The sequence below is a fragment of the Blennius ocellaris genome, assembly GCF_963422515.1.
Source record: "Blennius ocellaris genome assembly, chromosome: 11".
In the NCBI taxonomy this organism is placed as follows: Eukaryota; Metazoa; Chordata; class Actinopteri; order Blenniiformes; family Blenniidae; genus Blennius; species Blennius ocellaris.
Genome location: NC_137660.1, coordinates 3,700,710 through 3,724,992, shown reverse-complemented (window position 1 = coordinate 3,724,992; position 24,283 = coordinate 3,700,710). Strand labels below are relative to the sequence as shown.

The window sequence follows — 24,283 nt, the reverse complement described above, 5'->3', positions numbered from 1 at the left end:
ATAAAGTGAAAGGAGCAGAAATCCACTATGTAATGCCCACATGGTGAAAAATAAGCCCTAAGCTCATTCATTCATGGTGACAAGGGGATCGATCATTTTCCAGGGCAGATTTTGGAGTTTCTGAGATTTACATCCTCTCTTGTTGGGCCAAGATGAGTTCTGCATGTCTGTAATTCCCATGGTTTAGTTAGAAAACATAAATATTGAATGTGGTCAACATCATTTGATCTCAAACATCCATAACAGCAAATAAGACAAAGATGGAGGTGACATTGGTGAAAAAAATCCAACGTGAGGGAATGAGGTACTATGTTGTTACCTAAAGTTAAAACCGTGAGTGAATTACAAACTCCTGATTAAATGACTCCGTCACCCTGCTTTATTAACTTAAGGTAAAGACTTATTGTCTTGTTCCCACATATTATTATTATTTCTCTACGGTCACTCGGGGATACACACTGGACAAACGTGTTTTTAAAAAAACTTTCTTTGTTTGTTTACCGGAGATGAAACGTGCCACGACTCCTTCCCGCCGCCAGGAGGCGACAGTGAGCACAGCTGGACGCCGCCTGCCTGTAAGGCAGACGAAGAACAAACCCTGCTCGTTGATTGGTCCATATTCCTCAGCGTTTGCCACGTGACATCCAAGATGGCTGCTGGTGGTTCGGTCAGAAACGGTACGGAGCAGATTCTGAATGTTTTGATGAATTAAATGATCCACCGGGTTCTAATTCCTCCGGTTTGTCGGGATCGTGTCGTTCTACGGTGGTTGGTGCTCCGCGGCGGCTCGCTGGGCCGGGAGCCTGTTTTCCCTCAACTCTGCTGCGCTCCGCAAAACTATTTGAAATCTATTAGAAAGGCTCCGTGTTGTGCCTGAGGTTTATTATTGTTTATTGTTATTTACACACAGTAGAGAATCGTTCAGTCCAAATCAGCCCAGACCTGTGAGAGAACCGGAAGTACTGGATGCGCAGACACGTTATAAGATAAATACCTCACTTACTGATGGAGTTTTGTCTTAAAAAATTACCCGATCATCCATCCATCCATCCATCCATCTATCCATCATTCCATCTACTCATCCACCCACCCATCCATCCATCCATCTACTCATCCATCCATCCATCATTCCATCTACTCATCCACCCACCCATCCATCCATCCATCTACTCATCCATCCATCCATCATTCCATCTACTCATCCACCCACCCATCCATCCATCTACTCATCCATCCACCCATCCATCCATCCATCTACTCATCCATCCATCTACTCACCCATCCATCCATCCATTCATGCATCCACCCATCCATTCATCCATCCACCCATCAATCCACCCACCCATCCATCCATTCATCCACCCATCCATGCATCCATCCATTGACCCTATCATCCATCCATCCACCCATCCATCCACCCACCCATCCATCCATCGACCCTATCATCCATCCATCCATCCACACATCCATCCATCCATCCATCTACTCATCCATCCATCCACCCATCCATCCATCCATCCATCTACTCATCCATCCATCCATCCATCCACCCACCCATCCATCCATCCATCCACCCATCCATCCACCCACCCACCCACCCATCCATCCATCGACCCTATCATCTACTCATCCATCCATCCACCCACCCATCCATCTACTCATCCATCCATCCACCCATCCATCCATCCACCCATCCATCCATCTATCCATCCATCCATCCACCCACCCACCCACCCATCCATCCATCCACCCATCCATCCACCCATCCATCCATCCACCCATCCATCCATCCATCTACTCATCCACCCATCCATCCACCCATCCATCTACCCATCCATCCATCCATCTACTCATCCATCCACCCATCCACTCATCCATCCATCCATCCATCCACCCAGGGTAACATTTCTTGGTGTTTCAGTCTGCTGAGCTGGACTCTTCAGTCTTCAGCTGGATCAGAATATATCTTACATTTCTTATAATTTCCACACCGTCATGCTCAGTGTAGCATCGTGTGGCTAAACTGTGATGAACGGAGTTTTCGTTTACTGTGTGTTATTTTCTGGAAACTCAAAAAGTGTGTCAGAGTGTGATTAACTGACGACAACATTCCCAATAACTATATACAAAAAAAAAGTTTAAGTTCTAGACAGAAACAACAAATGAATTGGCACAAAGATATTAATGTGATTACTTAAAGGGCCAATATTATAATTTTTATATTTTTATATTAACAATTTCACATCATTGTTCAGGGGCTGAGGCAGGATTTCATTAGGGAATTTTACAACCATTGTTGTAACTCATATGAGGTCAAATGTCAACTTGTCCAGGACACTTTTGGTGGAGTTTGACAGCTTTGCAGTACTTAATATTATTACTTAGAATTTAAGTAAGGTGTGATTTGTAGTAGGTACCATTTGTCATTAAATATATAAGCTATTTATTTTGAAATATATATTTTGGCGCTTTGCAGACTTTTCTGTGCCCAACATAGATGTTCAGTGAGGCAGAGATTGAAATGTCAGTTAAGCTAAAACAACAGCCAGTAACATACAACGTCTGTCCTGCATCCCTAAACACACCGTGTTTCTCCTGCTGGGAATGTTTGACCCCTTTCAGAGTCAGATTCACAAGAATGGATGTCATTGGTCTCTTGTTCAGGTCGAAACATTGTAGTTAAAGTATCACTACCAGAGGAAGTGGTTGTTTCCCTGCATGAGGTCACGAAGGGAAAAAAACCTCTGCTTCTGATGTGACTAACACACATTCACTGTACATTGGAGCAAGTGAGGGAGATGACGATCGTTCTCCACTGTCTGGGCCTCGTACACAGGCTGTGACACACATTACTGTTAGAAAACCATTATAAAGTCAAGTTAGCGTAATATGACACCTTTAAAATGTTTGTATTGTGAATCAAGTTCAGCTCATAACGTGCAGCCCTATTATAGAGCACTGGTTCGTCACAAGAAGCATTTCCTGCTACTTTCCACCAGAAGTTTAAATAAAATTGGCTTTATGTTGAATTAGTAGTTGCTAGTAATTATTTGTTTTGTGAAACTACAGACATTTCCATCACATATAGTCTGCGCCACAACAAAGATACAATTTTAAAGATGACATTTTATGGTTTTTCGTGTAATATTTTACTTGTCTGGTCCACTGGAGGTGAAATACGACCGTATGTGGCCTCTGATGTAAAATGTCCTGATATAGCACATTTCATATGATGAAAATTAAATACTATCCCGCCTTCGTACTGCAATTTTTCATATTATCGACAAAATGTGTCATTTATTAGGAGATGAAGACAACAGAGGGAAAACTGTCTTTACTAAAAACAGATTAAGCCTTAAAGTCCCAGTGAAATGTAAAACACTACTTTGCAAAAAACAATAGTTGGTGTACTACTTCTAAGGTTCCTCCGACTATGTGTGACGTCAAGAGTTGTGCAGATCTCGATCTGTTGTGTTTATATCGGCTTGTTTTCCTCTTAAATATCAAAGTTTTAACAGTGTTTTGAAGTTATAGTCGGGTTTTATGAGCCGTGATGAAAGATTGAGCCTGGAAGAGACCAGAGAGGAGGAAAGGAGCACGGGCGGTGGGAGCGGCTAGCCGTTAGCTCGTACGGCTAGCGGCTAGCAGGAGCCACTAGCTCGGGTGGCTAGTAGACGATCAAGTAACACCTGGACTCATCTTCAGTGATTCAGTCTTCTAGCTCTTGGACGTGTTGGATCCAGGAAGCCGGTCGTTCTGCCAAAAGTCAGGAGCCTCAAAGCCTCAAAGGTGAAAAGTGGCGGCTGCTGAGGCGAGGAGACGAGGACGAATGGAGGACGAAGCGTCTTCTGCTTCCTCAAACATGTTCCAGACGGGGTCACCGATGGCAGAACCACCTTCTGTGTCTTCTTCATCAATCACTGGGTTTGAAATGACCATGATGATGAAATATGGTTCAATTCAGCCTCTTGGTGGTCAAAACTCTGATCCTCCATAATGTAAACACAACTTGGGCGTGTGCACAACTCGTGATGTCACTCTATTATTGTCAGAAGCTCCGCCCAGCAGAGGAAATAGCGCCGTTTATCGGCTATTTTCTCACAGATTGTCGTGTTTTAACATTTTACCTTCAGCAAGTTAGCAGGAAAATGTTCTAGAAGAGACACCAGAGAGTTTTGGAGGTGGAACCTTCAGTTCACTAGGACTTTAAATGTTGATATTGAGAAGAGATTGAACAAGGTAGTGACGTAAATGCAGTAAAAGAATGTTGTTGACGTGAGCTTCTCTCCTCACAGGTCAGGACAGTATCCTGGAGCCTCTGTGCTTCCCGGAGCGGCCGGCCTGCTGCAGTACCGCCACCGTGCAGACAGGGGGCGCCGCTGAGCTGCTGGTGTGTCTCTTCTGCTCCGAGTCGGCGCTCCAGAAAGACGAGCTGCTCAAACACCTGCTGCTGGAGCACAAGCTGGTCATCGCTGATGTCACACTGATCGCTGACCTGCCGAAGTGAGAGGAGGACACACTCCTCTGTTCTTCACCTCCTCCGGACACTGTTCTTCACCTCCTCCTGACACTGTTCTTCACCTCCTCAGCACTGTTCTTCACCTCCTCAACACTGTTCTACACCTCCTCAGCCCTGTTCTTCACCTCCTCAACACTGTTCTTCACCTCCTCAACACTGTTCTTCACCTCCTCAGCACTGTTCTTCACCTCCTCAACACTGTTCTTCACCTCCTCAGCACTGTTCTTCACCTCCTCAGCCCTGTTCTTCACCTCCTCAACACTGTTCTTCACCTCCTCAGCACTGTTCTTCACCTCCTCAACACTGTTCTTCACCTCCTCAGCACTGTTCTTCACCTCCTCAACACTGTTCTTCACCTCCTCCTGACACTCCTCAACACTGTTCTTCACCTCCTCAACACTGTTCTTCACCTCCTCAGCACTGTTCTTCACCTCCTCAACACTGTTCTTCACCTCCTCCTGACACTCCTCAACACTGTTCTTCACCTCCTCAGCACTGTTCTTCACCTCCTCAACACCGTTCTTCACCTCCTCCTGACACTCCTCAACACTGTTCTTCACCTCCTCAACACTGTTCTTCACCTCCTCAGCACTGTTCTTCACCTCCTCAACACTGTTCTTCACCTCCTCCTGACACTCCTCAACACTGTTCTTCACCTCCTCAACACTGTTCTTCACCTCCTCAACACTGTTCTTCACCTCCTCCTGACACTCCTCAGCACTGTTCTTCACCTCCTCAACACTGTTCTTCACCTCCTCAACACTGTTCTTCACCTCCTCCTGACACTCCTCAACACTGTCCTTCACCTCCTCAGCACTGGTCTTCACCTCCTCAACACTGTTCTTCACCTCCTCAGCACTGTTCTTCACCTCCTCAACACTGTCCTTCACCTCCTCAACACTGTTCTTCACCTCCTCAGCACTGTTCTTCACCTCCTCAACACTGTTCTTCACCTCCTCAGCACTGTTCTTCACCTCCTCAACACTGTTCTTCACCTCCTCAGCACTGTTCTTCACCTCCTCAGCACTGTTCTTCACCTCCTCAACACTGTTCTTCACCTCCTCCTGACACTCCTCAACACTGTTCTTCACCTCCTCAGCACTGTTCTTCACCTCCTCAACACTGTTCTTCACCTCCTCCTGACACTCCTCAACACTGTTCTTCACCTCCTCAACACTGTTCTTCACCTCCTCAGCACTGTTCTTCACCTCCTCAACACTGTTCTTCACCTCCTCCTGACACTCCTCAACACTGTTCTTCACCTCCTCAGCACTGTTCTTCACCTCCTCAACACTGTTCTTCACCTCCTCCTGACACTCCTCAACACTGTTCTTCACCTCCTCAACACTGTTCTTCACCTCCTCAGCACTGTTCTTCACCTCCTCAACACTGTTCTTCACCTCCTCCTGACACTCCTCAACACTGTTCTTCACCTCCTCAACACTGTTCTTCACCTCCTCAACACTGTTCTTCACCTCCTCCTGACACTCCTCAGCACTGTTCTTCACCTCCTCAACACTGTTCTTCACCTCCTCCTGACACTCCTCAACACTGTCCTTCACCTCCTCAGCACTGGTCTTCACCTCCTCAACACTGTTCTTCACCTCCTCAGCACTGTTCTTCACCTCCTCAACACTGTCCTTCACCTCCTCAACACTGTTCTTCACCTCCTCAGCACTGTTCTTCACCTCCTCAACACTGTTCTTCACCTCCTCAACACTGTTCTTCAACTCCTCAGCACTGTTCTTCACCTCCTCAACACTGTCCTTCACCTCCTCAGCACTGTTCTTCACCTCCTCAACACTGTTCTTCACCTCCTCAGCACTGTTCTTCACCTCCTCAACACTGTTCTTCAACTCCTCAGCACTGTTCTTCACCTCCTCAACACTGTTCTTCACCTCCTCAACACTGTTCTTCACCTCCTCCTGACACTCCTCAACACTGTTCTTCACCTCCTCAGCACTGTTCTTCACCTCCTCAGCACTGTTCTTCACCTCCTCAACACTGTTCTTCACCTCCTCCTGACACTCCTCAACACTGTTCTTCACCTCCTCAACACTGTTCTTCACCTCCTCAACACTGTTCTTCACCTCCTCCTGACACTCCTCAACACTGTTCTTCACCTCCTCAACACTGTTCTTCACCTCCTCAGCACTGTTCTTCACCTCCTCAACACTGTTCTTCACCTCCTCCTGACACTCCTCAACACTGTTCTTCACCTCCTCAACACTGTTCTTCACCTCCTCCTGACACTCCTCAGCCCTGTTCTTCACCTCCTCCTCAACACTGTTCTTCACCTCCTCCTGACACTCCTCAACACTGTTCTTCACCTCCTCCTGACACTCCTCAACACTGTTCTTCACCTCCTCAACACTGTTCTTCACCTCCTCAGCACTGTTCTTCACCTCCTCAACACTGTTCTTCACCTCCTCCTGACACTCCTCAACACTGTTCTTCACCTCCTCAACACTGTTCTTCACCTCCTCCTGACACTCCTCAGCCCTGTTCTTCACCTCCTCCTCAACACTGTTCTTCACCTCCTCCTGACACTCCTCAGCCCTGTTCTTCACCTCCTCCTCAACACTGTTCTTCACCTCCTCCTGACACTCCTCAACACTGTTCTTCACCTCCTCCTGACACTCCTCAGCCCTGTTCTTCACCTCCTCCTCAACACTGTTCTTCACCTCCTCCTGACAGTCATGAACTGCAGTAACTGAAGTCTTGTCAAACTGGCACCTATACTTCGTCACCTGCAGTTCCTAGAATTCATTTCAGTCAAACGTAATCAAATCAGGGTTTCTTGTTTGAAGCTCCTCCACAGCTCCGCTCCATGGTCGGGGTGTCAGTTTGAACCATAGCGTTAGTCTTGTGCTTGACGTTTGACTTGCCAACAACAGTGTTTTCATTAGATACTCATCCTCTTCTTGTCATGTGTCCCAAGTGCAGAACTTTACAAGATCTGTGTCTCATATCCTTTTCTTGTTTGATGTTTGGCCACGCCCACAGTATGTGTGCTCCATCTCTCACTCCACACGGTGTCCAGCATGGCTGCTGGGTTGAGCTCATTCCCCTCTTGGTTTTATGAGTGATAATAATATCTAATCAATCTTTTCCAGTTACCTTATTTTCCGGACAATAAGCCGTGACTTTTGTCCGAGGCTTTAAACTCTGGCTTACAACACCATGCAGCTAATTTATGGATTTTTACGGGTTAACGGGCTTCAAGCCTCCAGATTCTACTTCTGCATGTAGATTCCTGCTGTTTTTAGCCTCTGCTTCTCCAAAACGGGCCTTAAAAGTGACATTTGTGCTCCTGGTGAGCTTCTGCTGCTTCCTGGTCCGGAGCTCCAGCTGCTGACTGCCGTCAATGTTGTGTTCAGGTGCATCACGTAAACTACAGCGCTGGAGTCCGTGGTGGAGGAAGCTTCCTCCTCAGAATCACAATCAGAAAATAACCAATAAAATACTTTATCAACAGTGCTTTACTTATTCTTTTTTGTAATTGACGTTAATGTTTTAGCTTAATCCTTTATTTAGGAATTCATTTTATAAGCTTTAATTTATTTATTTTTATAGGTTGATTATTTTTACTTTACATTTTTCTTATCTTTTATTTTCATTTATTGATTCACTTTATCAGCTCCTATTTATTTTACTCCAGTGTCTCCTCACGGGGGGGGGGGGGGGGGTCTTCATCAGGAGTAGAGTCTGGTCTGCCTGTGGGGGGCGTCGTCCTGGGGGTCGCTCTGGCCTCGGTGGTGGAGCTCAACATGCGGTTCACTGACCGTGGTGGGGGCTCATGACCGGCTGGGTGGGGGCGGCCCCTGTGACGGGGCCCCCCATAGCTGTAGTCTGTGGCTCCTCTGGGTGTAGACGACCCCCCAGGGTGGTGTTTTCTCTCCTGGATCATCAGTGCCGGACATTCTTATATCATACTTATATCAGTTTTTATATTCTGTTACGGGCCGTTAGGGTTGGTGTGTGTGTGTGTGTGTGTGTGTGTGCGCGTGTGCGCTTTATTATTTATTTATTTTTTCTCTTTTATGTGAAGCACTTTGTGTTGCATGTATGTTTGTATGAAAAGTGCTCTAGAATTGTTAGAACTGTCATATTCAATGTCATTATTAATTTTAATTGAGTTTATGGAACCTTATATGATTTGTTAAGAACATTGTTAATGTTTACAAAATTGTCTATGATTTTGAAAATCCCGGGTTAGACAGTCGTTGTAGTAGTGGCATTTGGCCGACGTGGTTTTGGTTTTAGATAAACTCTGTAGAGACCTAGAACATTCTCAGCCTGTCGGATCTCTTGCAGCTCTGTATGTTGACCAGGTCCTGTGTCTTCCTCTAAACCAGAGTTCTTCACCCTCTGCTCCACGACACACTGGTGTTTCCTCCAGATCGTCAGCTGAGCCGTGGGAAATTATCACATTTCACATTTCTTTCTAAAAAAACATTTGCTCTCGCAGCCGTTGTCAGCTGTGAGAGCAGTGTGCAGAGTAATGATGTATCAATACTCTTCACCACTAGAGGGCAGCACAGAACTTTGCCGGTGAAATGTAAAGTGACAGACGTCAGTGTGGTTCATCTCCACCTCCTGCTACCATCTTGTATCAAAGTACTGTGTCAGTGACAGTGATGGAGAAGTTTTTGAAAAGGAAGAATGTGAACCAGGATCTCAGCTCTTCATCCATCAGGTCCAGGTTTCACACTGAGGGAGGCACTATTAAAAAAAGTCCTTGCTTTCTGGATTTACTGGATTCCTGTTGATCAAACTTTGATGAGAAAGACTTTATATTGTTAATAGAGGCTGCAGAGTTTATCATTTTAACATTTTCAGGTGGTGGTGAGACTCCAGAGTTTTCCAAAGAAAAAAGTGTGCCTTGGCTCAAAAAGGTAGAAAATCACTGGTTTAAAGAGATGAATGAGATCAGAGATGATAAAGCCTGTCTCACCTGTGTACAGTGAATTCCTCACACAGGTGATGGGGCTCCTGACTGCTGTCTCCTGCCCGTCTCATCACCTTGAAGCTGTTTCCATCGTATTGAGCAGCTCTGACCTTCCTCTGGTTCCCATCAGGTACCTGCTGTACTGGAGGGGCAGATTCATGGAGCAGTCGCTCACCGACTTCTGTAGCGTCTTCAAAACCAACTCCACCGGCCCAGTGGGTGAGTGACACGCCTGTACAAACTGATAGAAGCTCATTCACACTCCGTGTTAACCTCATAGTTAAGTAACCATTCATTCCCACATATTGCTGATATGATGATGTCAACATTGCAGAGAAACAGGAGGAGTACTTCCTGCTGTGCGACGTCCTTCCAGAAGACCGGCTCTTCAGAGAAAAGCTCCAGCAGAAGCGACTAGTGGGGATCATAAAGAATTCAGAGTTTCTGTGACGTGGATCCTCCATGTTGAGCACGACTGCATGAGCCTGAACCCGCCGTGATGTGTTGGTGTTGTGCAGGAGGAGGTGCTGGAGCAGCAGCAGAGGGAGAGGGAGGACGGCAGCTTCCATCGTCTCTGCATGTTCTGCAGTGAGGAATTCTCTGGAAACAGGTCCACATGGCTCTTCAGACCCTCTGTAGTGGCTCCTCAAGCGTTCACAGCAAAGCTTGTTTTTGCTGTATTTCCAGTCAGCTTGTATTTCACAGTTCAAGGTGACAAATGTGACCTTTAGATGACAGAGTGGTTCAGTAGTTAAACTTGTGTCGCTGCCTGCTTTCACTGCAGGTGAGGAAAGATGAGATTCCTAATAGAGGGACTGAGACATGATACTTTAGAAGAGAAATCCAAGGTGTCCAACAGATCACAATATCAGATAGATTAACTGGTACAATCATTCTGGCAATCAAGAAATGAACAAGTAATTAAAATATCATAACAATAAGGCCGCACATGCAGCTAGAAGTTGTATATAAACATGTCACCGGCTGTTTGCTGCTGCGGAGAGGAAGGAAGCCTGAATTACAACTCCTCCTTTGTTTCCGGATCCAGAGTCGTCAGATCTGGTGTTTAGTGAGCAGCTGTCTGAGCTCGGCCAGAGCCAGGCAGATACGTCAGCAGCTCGGAGCGGCGTTATTGAGAACTGAAACGATGAACTGCCATCTTTCAGCTGTGGACTGAGGCGAGACCCAGAGCTTCCTGCATTTACCAGGGAAGTTCACGTTCGAGAAAGCCTCTCGGACTAATTCTGTACTGGATGATCAGGAGGAGACCAGCAGAGCCTCCAGCAGCTTCTCTGCCAAACTCAGGAGCTTAAACAAGAATCGACAACATTGTTGGTGAACAGAGGCGGAAAAAAATAAACACAACTGTGTCTTTAAAACAAGCTACACATATTTTGTACCATTTATCGACACAACCAGGTGTTGAACCAGGTGTTGAAACCAGGTGTTGAACCCAGGTGTTGAACCAGGTGTTGAACCAGATGTTGAACCCAGGTGTTGAACCAGGCGTTGAAGCAGGCGTTGAAACCAGGTGTTGAAACCAGGTGTTGAACCAGGTGTTGAAGCAGGTGTTGAAACCAGGTGTTGAACCAGGCGTTGAAGCAGGCGTTGAAACCAGGTGTTGAAGCAGGTGTTGAAACCAGGTGTTGAACCAGGCGTTGGACCAGGTGTTGAAACCAGGTGTTGAACCAGGTGTTGAAACCAGGTGTTGAACCAGGCGTTGGACCAGGTGTTGAAACCAGGTGTTGAAACCAGGTGTTGAAGCAGGTGTTGAACCAGGTGTTGAACCAGGTGTTGAAGCAGGCGTTGAAACCAGGTGTTGAACCAGGTGTTGAAGCAGGCGTTGAACCAGGTGTTGAAGCCAGGTGTTGAACCAGGCGTTGGACCAGGTGTTGGAACCAGGTGTTGAAATCAGGCGTTGAACCAGGTGTTGAAACCAGGTGTTGAACCAGGCGTTGGACCAGGCGTTGAAACCAGGTGTTGAAACCAGGTGTTGAAGCAGGCGTTGAACCAGATGTTGAACCCAGGTGTTGAACCAGGTGTTGAAACCAGGTGTTGAACCAGGCGTTGGACCAGGTGTTGGAACCAGGTGTTGAAGCAGGCGTTGAACCAGATGTTGAACCCAGGTGTTGAACCAGGTGTTGAAACCAGGTGTTGAACCAGGCGTTGGACCAGGTGTTGGAACCAGGTGTTGAAACCAGGCGTTGAACCAGGTGTTGAACCAGGTGTTAAAGCAGGCGTTGAAACCAGGTGTTGAACCAGGTGTTGAAGCAGGCGTTGAACCAGATGTTGAACCCAGGTGTTGAACCAGGTGTTGAAACCAGGTGTTGAACCAGGCGTTGGACCAGGTGTTGAAACCAGGCGTTGAACCAGGTGTTGAAACCAGGTGTTGAACCAGGTGTTGAACCAGGCGTTGGACCAGGCGTTGAAACCAGGTGTTGAACCAGGTGTTGAACCAGATGTTGAACCCAGGTGTTGAACCAGGTGTTGAACCAGGTGTTGAAGCAGGCGTTGAACCAGATGTTGAACCCAGGTGTTGAACCAGGCGTTGGACCAGGTGTTGAAACCAGGTGTTGAACCAGGCGTTGAACCAGGTGTTGAAACCAGGTGTTGAACCAGGCGTTGGACCAGGCGTTGGACCAGGTGTTGAAACCAGGTGTTGAACCAGGTGTTGAACCAGGCGTTGAACCATGCGTTGGACCAGGCGTTGGACCAGGTGTTGAAACCAGGTGTTGAACCAGGTGTTGAACCAGGCGTTGAACCATGCGTTGGACCAGGCGTTGAACCATGCGTTGGACCAGGCGTTGGACCAGGTGTTGGACCAGGTGTTGAACCAGGCGTTGGACCAGGTGTTGGACCAGGTTTCCAGTGAGCCACAATGGCTTCCTACATGATGTGAAGTCTAGGAAGTCTTTCCTGGTCAGACATCTTGGCTGCAGTGCAGAATAACGGCTCTCGCTGGATTCCTCGTCAATGGAAAAGCATCTGGTTGTGAAAAGATTGCAGATTTGAACAACTAAGCACTGGGACTGGCACCGAAGTGGTTCCTGGTTCTTCTTGGTGGAAAGAACTACCGGCCCATTGAGATGAGACTCTTTGTCTCACCTCCAACAGAGGATGGTGAACGTTGTCCAGGACAGCCTTTAATTGGACACATCCTTGTGTGAACCTCGACCAGAGTCCATCCAGAGTCCATCCAGAGTCCATCCAGAGTCCAGACGCCTTCCAACCACTGAGCTTCCCGAGCTGCTGATTGTTCCACCAGCATCAGTGGGTTCTGGTGCAGAGCAGTCAGAGCACAGTCACAACATTCGGCTGTGTTCGGTGGAATACAGAAGAGTCAGAGCCACTGTAACGTCACACAGACTCTTTGCTGACACGGCGAGTACGAACTGGCCTCTAATGGGATAAAGACGGTAGAAATGGAAAAAAGCGATGCTAAAACACAACAATGGCTGCAGAAGGTGAACTGTCTAAAAAAGAGGAATAGCTCAAACCGTTCAGGCTCTCGGTGCTAATATGTAGTCTTCAATCTGCCTCCATGTGTGAAGCTTAACGGAGACGATGCAGAGTTGCAGTGAACAGATTGACCAGCTGATGGAGTCAGTGTGAGTCACAGTGAAGACGCAGGAATCCAGTTAAATCATTCATCACCAATATTTCACTTTTTTCACTATTTGAAGTCTCAGTACTTTGTTCAGTCAGCTACGAGATGTTTTGAAATTGTGAGCATGTTGTTGTTGGTTTGTCGGCGGACCGTTTCCGGCCCCCAGGCCTCCTGTTTGACTCCTTTACAGACTCACTAAGACGTTAAGAGTTTGTCTGGTTGGTGGGGCTTGACTTCATGTCTGCAGGTCGTCCCTGTTGAACCACATGGCTCGAGAGCACTCCTTCAGCATCGGGCTGCCGGACAACATCGTCTACTGTGACCAGTTCCTGGACACGCTGCAGAGCAAACTGGACAAGTAAGAACTGTCACGTGACTTCAATGGTAAATGTGCCTTGCTTCATCTTTAAGGGGAACTCATGAAATCCAAAAACCAGGTTGGGCTCAAGATCAGTTCCAGCAGAGTGTTTAACACAGCAGGTCCTTCTAAAGCACACTGGCCTGTAAAAACATGGTTGGAGGGGAGAATTCTGACCACGTCAGTATGAAACCAGAACCTTCAGTTTGACGTTTTACCACCTGACCTGGGACCTCTGGACCTCTGGACCTCTGGACCAGGAAAACTACTCTCAAATGCTCCTTCTTTAAATATGTGATAGTTGGGGACCTCGCCAGTTGATTGACAGAGGTCCATTCCTTTGCCTCCAGTCTGCAGTGTTTGTACTGCGAGAAAACCTTCCGAGATAAAACCACCCTGAAGGATCACATGAGGAAGAAAGCTCACCGCCGCATCAACGCCAAAAACCACGAGTACGACCGCTTCTACGTCATCAACTATCTGGTAGGAACAGAGGAACAGACCAGCAGAGAGCTGGAGGATGTGTTGGTCCTCACAGTGGCCTGAAGGTGTTTGTCTGTCCCTGGCAGGAGCTGGGGAAGACCTGGGAGGACGTCCAGAGTGAGGACGACCGGGAGCTGGGGGACGAAGAGGACGAGTGAGTAATCCTCCCAGCCAACATGTCTCAGCACACGGGTCTGGAGACAACACACTTCTTGTTCTAGCTCTACGTACATCAGGGGTGTGAAACGACGTGAGAGCAGAAGACACAACACAACACAACACAACACAACACAACACAACACAACACAACACAACACTAACCGAGGCCACGTTTATCCCTCAATGTTTGCAAGTGGAAATGCAAAATTTCCACTTCATAGTAAGAATCTCTTCACGTGACGGCGGTGCTTAGAACCACTGAAGAGCAAATGTGGGAAACGCTGAATCTCCATATAGACGGAGGAAAACGCTGCTCATGAGCAAGGCACCACAGCCGTAGGAACGAGTTCTTCTGCACATGCTCAGTAGAGACAATCAGAACAAGGTTTCCTCCGTGGTGTCGTGACTCCCAGTCCATGTTCTCCTGGACTTGGTGCTTTTATTTTGACAGTCGCCATAATAACAATCCACCTTGGTGGTGTGTCCACTAGCATGTCGATGTCCTGCCATTGATAATGTTTACAACCCAGTGTTCTCTGCTGCAGCTGTGGTTTCATGACCAGAACAAACAACAGCTCCCACTAGTGGCCCATCATGGAAACTACATTGTTTTCAGTGTTTCTGCCATTTCTGTAGAAATGGACATCGTTTTCAATCATTTCCTGTGTAAACATGAAAGTTTTCTCAAACGAAAACACAAAAATGACGCGTTTTCGCATGAAAGGTGTGAAGAAGACCTGAGACCCGAGCCGAGGTTCCAGGGAGGCTGCCATGAACGCTAACAAACTGGCATTACCCACAAAGTCTGGCTGTCAAGGACAGTTTGTAAAAACTCCCAGAATGCAACAGCTGCAGGATGTCAGTATTTTCATCACGTGTACTCTGCACCACAAAAAAGACAAACTTTGAAGTTTAAATTTAAAGGCTGTTATTGTATCATTCTATTGGTCCAGCCGACTAAAGTTACAGTGCCAATTCAATTCAACTCAACTTTATTTATATCACACCAAATACAACAAAGTAATTTCTTTCAGGCACTCAGAGGAACCACTTGATGAATATATATATATATATATATATATATATATATATATTCATCATGTGGTTCCTGGAATGTGTTTGACTCCTGGATCCACAAAGTCCCGGCGTCTGTCTCGTCTAGTGTGGACTCCCCAGGTCAGTCACGCCTCAACTGCTGGTCTCTGTGCTCCTCAGTGATTGGTCGGACTGGCAGGCTCACCCCGTCTCTGCTGTGTGTCTCTTCTGTGACCATCAGTCTGAGACGATGGACCAGATCTACACACACATGAAGGTGAACCGTTCATTTCAAACCTGTTTGATTAGTTTAGCTTTGATACGTTCAGACTGAGCGCCTGCACTGCATTTACATTTAAATCATTCTAAATTGATACAATTTTATAAATTGTTAAACGTATACATCTGATTGTTGTTGTTTATTTTCATAAATGTATCCCATTAATTCAGGATTGTTTCCCTGCACACACTTTAATACAAGTCTTTCTTTGCACTTGCAATTATAACCAACACTTATAACCAACTCTTATAACCAACTCTTATAACCAACTGAGGAAAAAGAAGGGAGGAAGTAGTGAGGATAAAGAAGAGAGGATAAAGAAGGGAGGAAGTAGTGAGGATAAAGAAGGGAGGAAGAAGAAGGGAGGAAGTAGTGAGGATAAAGAAGGGAGGAAGAAGAAGGGAGGAAGTAGTGAGGATGAAGAAGGGAGGAAGTAGTGAGGATAAAGAAGGGAGGAAGTGGTGAGGATAAAGAAGGGAGGAAGTAGTGAGGATAAAGAAGAAGGGAGGAAGTAGTGAGGATAAAGAAGGGAGGATAAAGAAGGGAGGAAGTAGTGAGGATAAAGAAGGGAGGAAGAAGAAGGGAGGAAGAAGAAGGGAGGAAGTAGTGAGGATAAAGAAGGGAGGAAGAAGAAGGGAGGAAGAAGAAGGGAGGAAGTAGTGAGGATAAAGAAGGGAGGAAGAAGAAGGGAGGAAGTAGTGAGGATAAAGAAGGGAGGAAGAAGAAGTGAGGAAGTAGTGAGGATAAAGAAGGGAGGAAGAAGAAGGGAGGAAGAAGAAGGGAGGAAGTAGTGAGGATAAAGAAGGGAGGAAGAAGAAGGGAGGAAGTAGTGAGGATAAAGAAGGGAGGAAGAAGAAGTGAGGAAGAAGAAGGGAGGAAGTAGTGAGGATGAAGAAGGGAGGAAGTAGTGAGGATAAAGAAGAAGGGAGGAAGTAGTGAGGATAAAGAAGGGAGGAAGAAGAAGAAGGGAGGAAGAAGAAGGGAGGAAGTAGTGAGGATAAAGAAGGGAGGAAGTAGTGAGGATAAAGAAGAAGGGAGGAAGTAGTGAGGATAAAGAAGGGAGGAAGAAGAAGAAGGGAGGAAGTAGTGAGGATAAAGAAGGGAGGAAGTAGTGAGGATAAAGAAGGGAGGAAGAAGAAGGGAGGAAGTAGTGAGGATAAAGAAGGGAGGAAGAAGAAGGGAGGAAGTAGTGAGGATAAAGAAGGGAGGAAGAAGAAGGGAGGAAGTAGTGAGGATAAAGAAGGGAGGAAGAAGAAGGGAGGAAGTAGTGAGGATAAAGAAGGGAGGAAGAAGAAGGGAGGAAGTAGTGAGGATAAAGAAGGGAGGAAGTAGTGAGGATAAAGAAGGGAGGAAGAAGAAGGGAGGAAGTAGTGAGGATAAAGAAGGGAGGAAGAAGAAGTGAGGAAGAAGAAGGGAGGAAGTAGTGAGGATGAAGAAGGGAGGAAGTAGTGAGGATAAAGAAGAAGGGAGGAAGTAGTGAGGATAAAGAAGGGAGGAAGAAGAAGAAGGGAGGAAGAAGAAGGGAGGAAGTAGTGAGGATAAAGAAGGGAGGAAGTAGTGAGGATAAAGAAGAAGGGAGGAAGTAGTGAGGATAAAGAAGGGAGGAAGAAGAAGAAGGGAGGAAGTAGTGAGGATAAAGAAGGGAGGAAGTAGTGAGGATAAAGAAGGGAGGAAGAAGAAGGGAGGAAGTAGTGAGGATAAAGAAGGGAGGAAGAAGAAGGGAGGAAGTAGTGAGGATAAAGAAGGGAGGAAGTAGTGAGGATAAAGAAGGGAGGAAGAAGAAGGGAGGAAGTAGTGAGGATAAAGAAGGGAGGATAAAGAAGGGAGGAAGTAGTGAGGATAAAGAAGGGAGGAAGTAGTGAGGATAAAGAAGGGAGGAAGAAGAAGGGAGGAAGTAGTGAGGATAAAGAAGGGAGGATAAAGAAGGGAGGAAGTAGTGAGGATAAAGAAGGGAGGAAGAAGAAGGGAGGAAGTAGTGAGGATAAAGAAGGGAGGAAGAAGAAGGGAGGAAGTAGTGAGGATACAGAAGGGAGGAAGAAGAAGGGAGGAAGTAGTGAGGATACAGAAGGGAGGAAGAAGAAGGGAGGAAGTAGTGAGGATAAAGAAGGGAGGAAGAAGGAGGGAGGAAGTAGTGAGGATAAAGAAGGGAGGAAGAAGAAGAAGGGAGGAAGTAGGGAGGATAAAGAAGGGAGGATAAAGAAGGGAGGAAGAAGAAGAAGGGAGGAAGAAGAAGGGAATGCGAGACATTGTCCAGGCGGTTTGATCCGGTCTCTCACTGCAGTGTGAAAACATCTGGACCAAATGAAGGAGTGAAAGAAAAATGAAAGTTGTAAAGCAACAGGAGGAAAATGTCAGGCTGTCAGAGACGAGGGAGAAATGCCTCAGAGGAAAGGACTCGTCTCAGGGGAGATCAAAGGAACTCCTTCACTTTATCAGTGGTTGTTCAGTGTGGGGGGGGGGTAAATATGTACTGTACCTGCACACACAAGGGCGAACATCTGCAACGAGCCTCACCAATAGCAGTTTCTGGATGGATGGATGGATGGATGGATGGATGGATGGATGGATGGATGGATGGATGGATGGAGTGATGGATGGATGGAGTGTTGGATGGATGGAGTGATGGATGGATGGATGGAGTGATGGATGGATGGAGTGATGGATGGATGGAGGGATGGATGGATGGAGTGATGGATGGAGGGATGGATGGATGGATGGATGGATGGATGGAGTGATGGATGGATGGATGGATGGAGGTATGGATGGATGGAGTGATGGATGGATGGAGTGATGGATGGATGGATGGATGACGATGAGATAACTCCCCAGACAGATATAAAGTAGTAAACAACAACATGGTGGGTAGCACCCAGCGACGTGTCCAGCAGTGATGGTTCTGTTGAGAATGTCAGATTGTGGACGACAGAGGAAGTAACTGGTGTTTATTGATCTAGAAGCTTCTGACACCATCAATCCTTTGGCTGAAACCAAAAGCACTGCCTCTGCACAAATCTGATTTAATCCAGTTCTTGAAGGGAATTGTTGAATGTAAACAACCAAATAAAACTTGATTTCAATGAATTAATGAATAATTTCTTTCTGGTCACGATGTAACACATAAAAACACAAACACCAACAAACACTGTCACTTTAACTGACAGAAGAATCGGCTGAAGTCAGTGGATTGTTCTGGAATATCTTATTAATTCTGTGAAGAATTTAGAATCTGACTTCTAAATACATCTGAAGAACAAAACATAAGAATCACATCGTTAATGATATGATGACCTTTCCTCTCATCGTCAGTCTGTAAACCTCAATTACTTTGGATTATACTGCTTTTCTGCAACTACATTTACACACACACACACACACACACACACACACACACACACACACACACACACACACACACACACACCTACACACACACACACACACACACACACACACACACACACACACACACACACACACACACACACACACACACACACACACACACACACACACACACACACACCTATGGTCCAGCACCTCTCTCTCTCTCTCTCTCTCTCTCTCTCTCTCTCTTTCTCTCTTGTGGGTCCACTGAGGTCACGACCCCCTGCTGTGCTTGCAGGAGACCCACGGCTTCGACCTCCAGAGCCTGAAGACTGAACTGAGTGAGTCCCGCCTCCTCGCCGTTCTGCCGTCACAGTGTGAGTCCATGTTGAGGACAAGGTGTGTGTGAGTCCATGTTGAGGACAAGGTGTGTGTGAGTCCATGTTGAGGACAAGATGTGTGTGAGTCCATGTTGAGGACAAGGTGTTTGTCAGTCCATGTTGAGGACAAGGTGTGTGTCAGTCCATGTTGAGGACAAGGTGTGTGTGAGTCCATGTTGAGGACAAGGTGTGTATCAGTCCATGTTGAGGACAAGGTGTGTGTCAGTCCATGTTGGGGACAAGGTGTGTGTGAGTCCATGTTGAGGACAAGGTGTGTGTGAGTCCATGTTGAGGACAAGGTGTTTGTCAGTCCATGTTGGGGACAAGGTGTGTGTCAGTCCATGTTGAGGACAAGGTGTGTGTGAGTCCATGTTGGGGACAAGGTGTGTGTGAGTCCATGTTGAGGACAAGGTGTGTGTGAGTCCATGTTGAGGACAAGGTGTTTGTCAGTCCATGTTGGGGACAAGGTGTGTGTCAGTCCATGTTGAGGACAAGGTGTGTGTGAGTCCATGTTGAGGACAAGGTGTGTGTGAGTCCATGTTGGGGACAAGGTGTGTGTGAGTCCATGTTGAGGACAAGGTGTGTGTGAGTCCATGTTGAGGACAAGGTGTGTGTGAGTCCATGTTGAGGACAAGGTGTGTGTCAGTCCATGTTGGGGACAAGGTGTGTGTGAGTCCATGTTGAGGACAAGGTGTGTGTGAGTCCATGTTGAGGACAAGGTGTGTGTGAGTCCATGTTGAGGACAAGGTGTGTGTGAGTCCATGTTGAGGACAAGGTGTGTATCAGTCCATGTTGAGGACAAGGTGTGTGTGAGTCCATGTTGAGGACAAGGTGTGTATCAGTCCATGTTGAGGACAAGGTGTGTGTGAGTCCATGTTGAGGACAAGGTGTGTATCAGTCCATGTTGAGGACAAGGTGTGTGTCAGTCCATGTTGGGGACAAGGTGTGTGTGAGTCCATGTTGAGGACAAGGTGTGTGTGAGTCCATGTTGAGGACAAGGTGTTTGTCAGTCCATGTTGGGGACAAGGTGTGTGTCAGTCCATGTTGAGGACAAGGTGTGTGTGAGTCCATGTTGAGGACAAGGTGTGTGTGAGTCCATGTTGAGGACAAGGTGTTTGTCAGTCCATGTTGGGGACAAGGTGTGTGTCAGTCCATGTTGAGGACAAGGTGTGTGTGAGTCCATGTTGAGGACAAGGTGTGTGTGAGTCCATGTTGGGGACAAGGTGTGTGTGAGTCCATGTTGAGGACAAGGTGTGTGTGAGTCCATGTTGAGGACAAGGTGTTTGTCAGTCCATGTTGGGGACAAGGTGTGTGTCAGTCCATGTTGGGGACAAGGTGTGTGTGAGTCCATGTTGAGGACAAGGTGTGTGTGAGTCCATGTTGGGGACGCGGTGTGTGTGAGTCCATGTTGAGGACAAGGTGTGTGTGAGTCCATGTTGAGGACAAGGTGTTTGTCAGTCCATGTTGGGGACAAGGTGTGTGTCAGTCCATGTTGAGGACAAGGTGTGTGTGAGTCCATGTTGGGGACAAGGTGTGTGTGAGTCCATGTTGAGGACAAGGTGTTTGTCAGTCCATGTTGGGGACAAGGTGTGTGTCAGTCCATGTTGGGGACAAGGTGTGTGTGAGTCCATGTTGGGGACAAGGTGTGTGTCAGTCCATGTTGAGGACAAGGTGTGTGTGAGTCCATGTTGGGGACAAGGTGTTTGTCAGTCCATGTTGGGGACAAGGTGTGTGTGAGTCCATGTTGAGGACAAGGTGTTTGTCAGTCCATGTTGGGGACAAGGTGTGTGTGAGTCCATGTTGAGGACAAGGTGTGTGTCAGTCCATGTTGAGGACAAGGTGTGTGTGAGTCCATGTTGAGGACAAGGTGTGTGTGAGTCCATGTTGAGGACAAGGTGTGTGTGAGTCCATGTTGGGGACAAGGTGTGTGTGAGTCCATGTTGAGGACAAGGTGTGTGTGAGTCCATGTTGAGGACAAGGTGTGTGTGAGTCCATGTTGGGGACAAGGTGTGTGTGAGTCCATGTTGAGGACAAGGTGTTTGTCAGTCCATGTTGGGGACAAGGTGTGTGTGAGTCCATGTTGGGGACAAGGTGTGTGTGAGTCCATGTTGAGGACAAGGTGTGTGTGAGTCCATGTTGAGGACAAGGTGTTTGTCAGTCCATGTTGGGGACAAGGTGTGTGTGAGTCCATGTTGGGGACAAGGTGTGTGTGAGTCCATGTTGAGGACAAGGTGTGTGTGAGTCCATGTTGAGGACAAGGTGTGTGTCAGTCCATGTTGGGGACAAGGTGTGTGTGAGTCCATGTTGAGGACAAGGTGTGTGTCAGTCCATGTTGAGGACAAGGTGTGTGTGAGTCCATGTTGAGGACAAGGTGTGTGTGAGTCCATGTTGAGGACAAGGTGTTTGTCAGTCCATGTTGGGGACAAGGTGTGTGTGAGTCCATGTTGGGGACAAGGTGTGTGTGAGTCCATGTTGAGGACAAGGTGTGTGTGAGTCCATGTTGAGGACAAGGTGTGTGTCAGTCCATGTTGAGGACAAGGTGTTTGTCAGTCCATGTTGGGGACAAGGTGTGTGTGAGTCCATGTTGAGGACAAGGTGTTTGTCAGTCCATGTTGGGGACAAGGTGTGTGTGAGTCCATGTTGAGGACAAGGTGTGTGTCAGTCCATGTTGAGGACAAGGTGTGTGTCAGTCCATGTTGAGGACAAGGTGTGTGTGAGTCCATGTTGAGGACAAGGTGTGTGTGAGTCCATGTTGAGGACAAGGTGTGTGTGAGTCCATGTTGAGGACAAGGTGTGTGTGAGTCCATGTTGGGGACAAGGTGTGTGTGAGTCCATGTTGAGGACAAGGTGTGTGTGAGTCCATGTTGAGGACAAGGTGTGTGTCAGTCCATGTTGAGGACAAGGTGTGTGTGAGTCCATGTTGAGGACAAGGTGTGTGTGAGTCCATGTTGAGGACAAGGTGTGTGTCAGTCCATGTTGAGGACAAGGTGTGTGTGAGTCCATGTTGAGGACAAGGTGTGTGTCTTCCAGACCTGCAGTTCTACCAGCAGGTCAAGCTGGTCAACTTCATCCGCCGTCAGATCCACCAGAGCCGCTGCTACGGCTGCCAGCAGACCTTCTCCTGCAGGGCCCAGGTCCTGCAGCACATGGCGGCCCGGGGCCACGTGATGGCGCTGCCCGAGGCGTCCGCCTGGGACCAGCCGCAGTGAGTACCTGGACCGGATCCACTAGACCCTGACTAGATCTGGCTCACCTCCAGATCTGGTCAGGTGAGCCGCTGTCAGCTGGTAGAGCAGTGTGCAGAGTAATCTAGTATAAATACTGTGGCGAGCGCCGAGGAAGAATTGCTCTGAGTTGAGATTCTATTCTTCCAGCTGAACACCAGAGGCTTTTATTTTGACATGAACACACACAACCAGAACTTCATAACAGGATGAGACTCCACACAACACATTTCTCACTCCTGGTTTCACACCAACATCCAACAAACCAAACTAGAGGAAATAATGAACGATCTGAACCGAGGAACAAAAACACAACACAAGAACAAACCAACACACAATAACCCTCAATAACCTCCGGCAACACATAACCTGAACTCCCATCATGCCCTGCAGCGACCAACTCCGTGATGCTACAATACTCTTCACCACTAGAGGGCAGCACAGAACTTTGCCGGTGAAATGTAAAGTGACAGACGTCAGTGTGGTTCATCTCCACCTCCTGCTACCATCTTGTATCAAAGTACTGTGTCAGTGACAGTGATGGAGAAGTTTTTGAAAACCAGGATCTCAGCTCTTCATCCATCAGGTCCAGGTTTCACACTGAGGGAGGCACTATTAAAAAAAGTCCTTGCTTTCTGGATTTACTGGATTCCTGTTGATCAAACTTTGATGAGAAAGACTTTATATTGTTAATAGAGGCTACAGAGGTTCACATTTTAACATTTTCAGGTGGAGGTGTGACTCCAGATTCTTCCAAAGAAAAAAGTGTGCCTTGGCTCAAAAAGGTAGAAAAACACTGGTCTAGCTGATGGTCTCATCCTGGACCTGGTTTTATTTACAACACAAACTGAACCTGACAACAGGATTAACATCAAACCTTTTGTTTTGGTTCCTCCTGTCTGGAGTCAAACAGCTGATCCTGCAAACTGAATGGACGATCTCTTTGGTTTTAATTACTTTCTTTTTTAAGTTTGAAGTTTTTATCGTAGTGTTTACTTTGTACAGTCACACTGTACTCTATAATGTCAACAAGCAGGGCTTTTATACACAAGTGAAGAGTATCAATAATACTTCTACAAGTTGTGGAAGTTCTTAGAAAGAATAAAGATAAAGTTGTGTTCTTGTTGAGTGGTAGAGAGCAGAATGTCAGTGTTCCACCGTCCGTCGGGGAAGAGCGTCTCTTCAGACCAGAACCCTCGACGCTCCAGGACGAGACCAGTAAAGACGTCCTGGTGTCTTGCAGGTACTACTTCCCCACGTACGAGAACGACGCCCTGCTGTGCACGCTGTCCGACAGCGAGGAGGACGAAGGCGGTGGGACGCGGCGCGGTGAGGACGTCCCGGTGCTGGCGGAGGACGTGTCCAACCTGAGACAGATCAGACAGAACAGCGTCCTCAACCAGCTACTGCGGAACCCGGCGTCTCGCCGCTGACCGAACGGGACAAACCCTCAACGTGCACTTTCACCCTCCTGACCTTTATTCATCAGGAGGTTTTCAACATGCTGTCATCAGATCAAACAACCAGCCTCTGACAGGCTCATGTAAATAAAGGATTCTGTGATGCAGCAGCTCTTCTCTACACACTTTGGTGATGTCGGTGTTTCTGAGTCCTCCTGCGTTCATGGGTCTATTCTTTGTTCACAGAAAATTACTTTCAGAAATCTGGATACAAAAAGAAAACCTCAGAATCTACCAACACACACTGGTTTATATACACTTTTTATATGAATCACCAATTCACCAGTGGTGTGCAGACAGGGCTAGCACTGCTAGCCCTGCTAGCACTGTCAAACATTATCTTTATCTTTTAATAATTAAAAAGTGATTCTGAAATCTGTGTCTGGAATCAATTAGTGACTTTAGCAACTTTATCCAGGAGACGACTGGTTCTATTTTGTTGAGCTCAAATCTCCTATGTCCTCTAAACACATCACAGCTCCTCTCCTCTGCTGGGGGGGGCG

General features: G+C 47.1%; 1 protein-coding gene across 1 annotated transcript; it reads left to right on the top strand.

Annotated features, from left to right (window-relative positions):
- The first annotated feature begins 643 nt into the window (after positions 1 to 643).
- Positions 644 to 23,922, top strand: znf277 (zinc finger protein 277). Its single transcript, XM_080504648.1, has 12 exons — positions 644 to 677; positions 4,296 to 4,503; positions 9,601 to 9,689; positions 9,805 to 9,887; positions 9,989 to 10,080; positions 13,325 to 13,435; positions 13,786 to 13,918; positions 14,005 to 14,072; positions 15,293 to 15,389; positions 19,015 to 19,057; positions 22,127 to 22,301; positions 23,564 to 23,922. Exons 1-12 carry the CDS (start codon positions 650 to 652, stop codon positions 23,751 to 23,753), a joined length of 1,317 nt encoding a protein of 438 aa, XP_080360774.1. The 5' UTR covers positions 644 to 649; the 3' UTR covers positions 23,754 to 23,922.
- Positions 23,923 to 24,283: the final 361 nt, after the last annotated feature.

Bases quoted from the DNA above. Each gene is read 5' to 3' on its own strand.
- znf277 (XM_080504648.1), top strand. From the start codon at position 650: ATGGCTGCTGGTGGTTCGGTCAGAAACG. The intron at 4,504-9,600 runs GTGAGAGGAGGA...GGTTCCCATCAG, and splicing joins CTGATCGCTGACCTGCCGAA to GTACCTGCTGTACTGGAGGG. The intron at 9,690-9,804 runs GTGAGTGACACG...TCAACATTGCAG, and splicing joins CAACTCCACCGGCCCAGTGG to AGAAACAGGAGGAGTACTTC.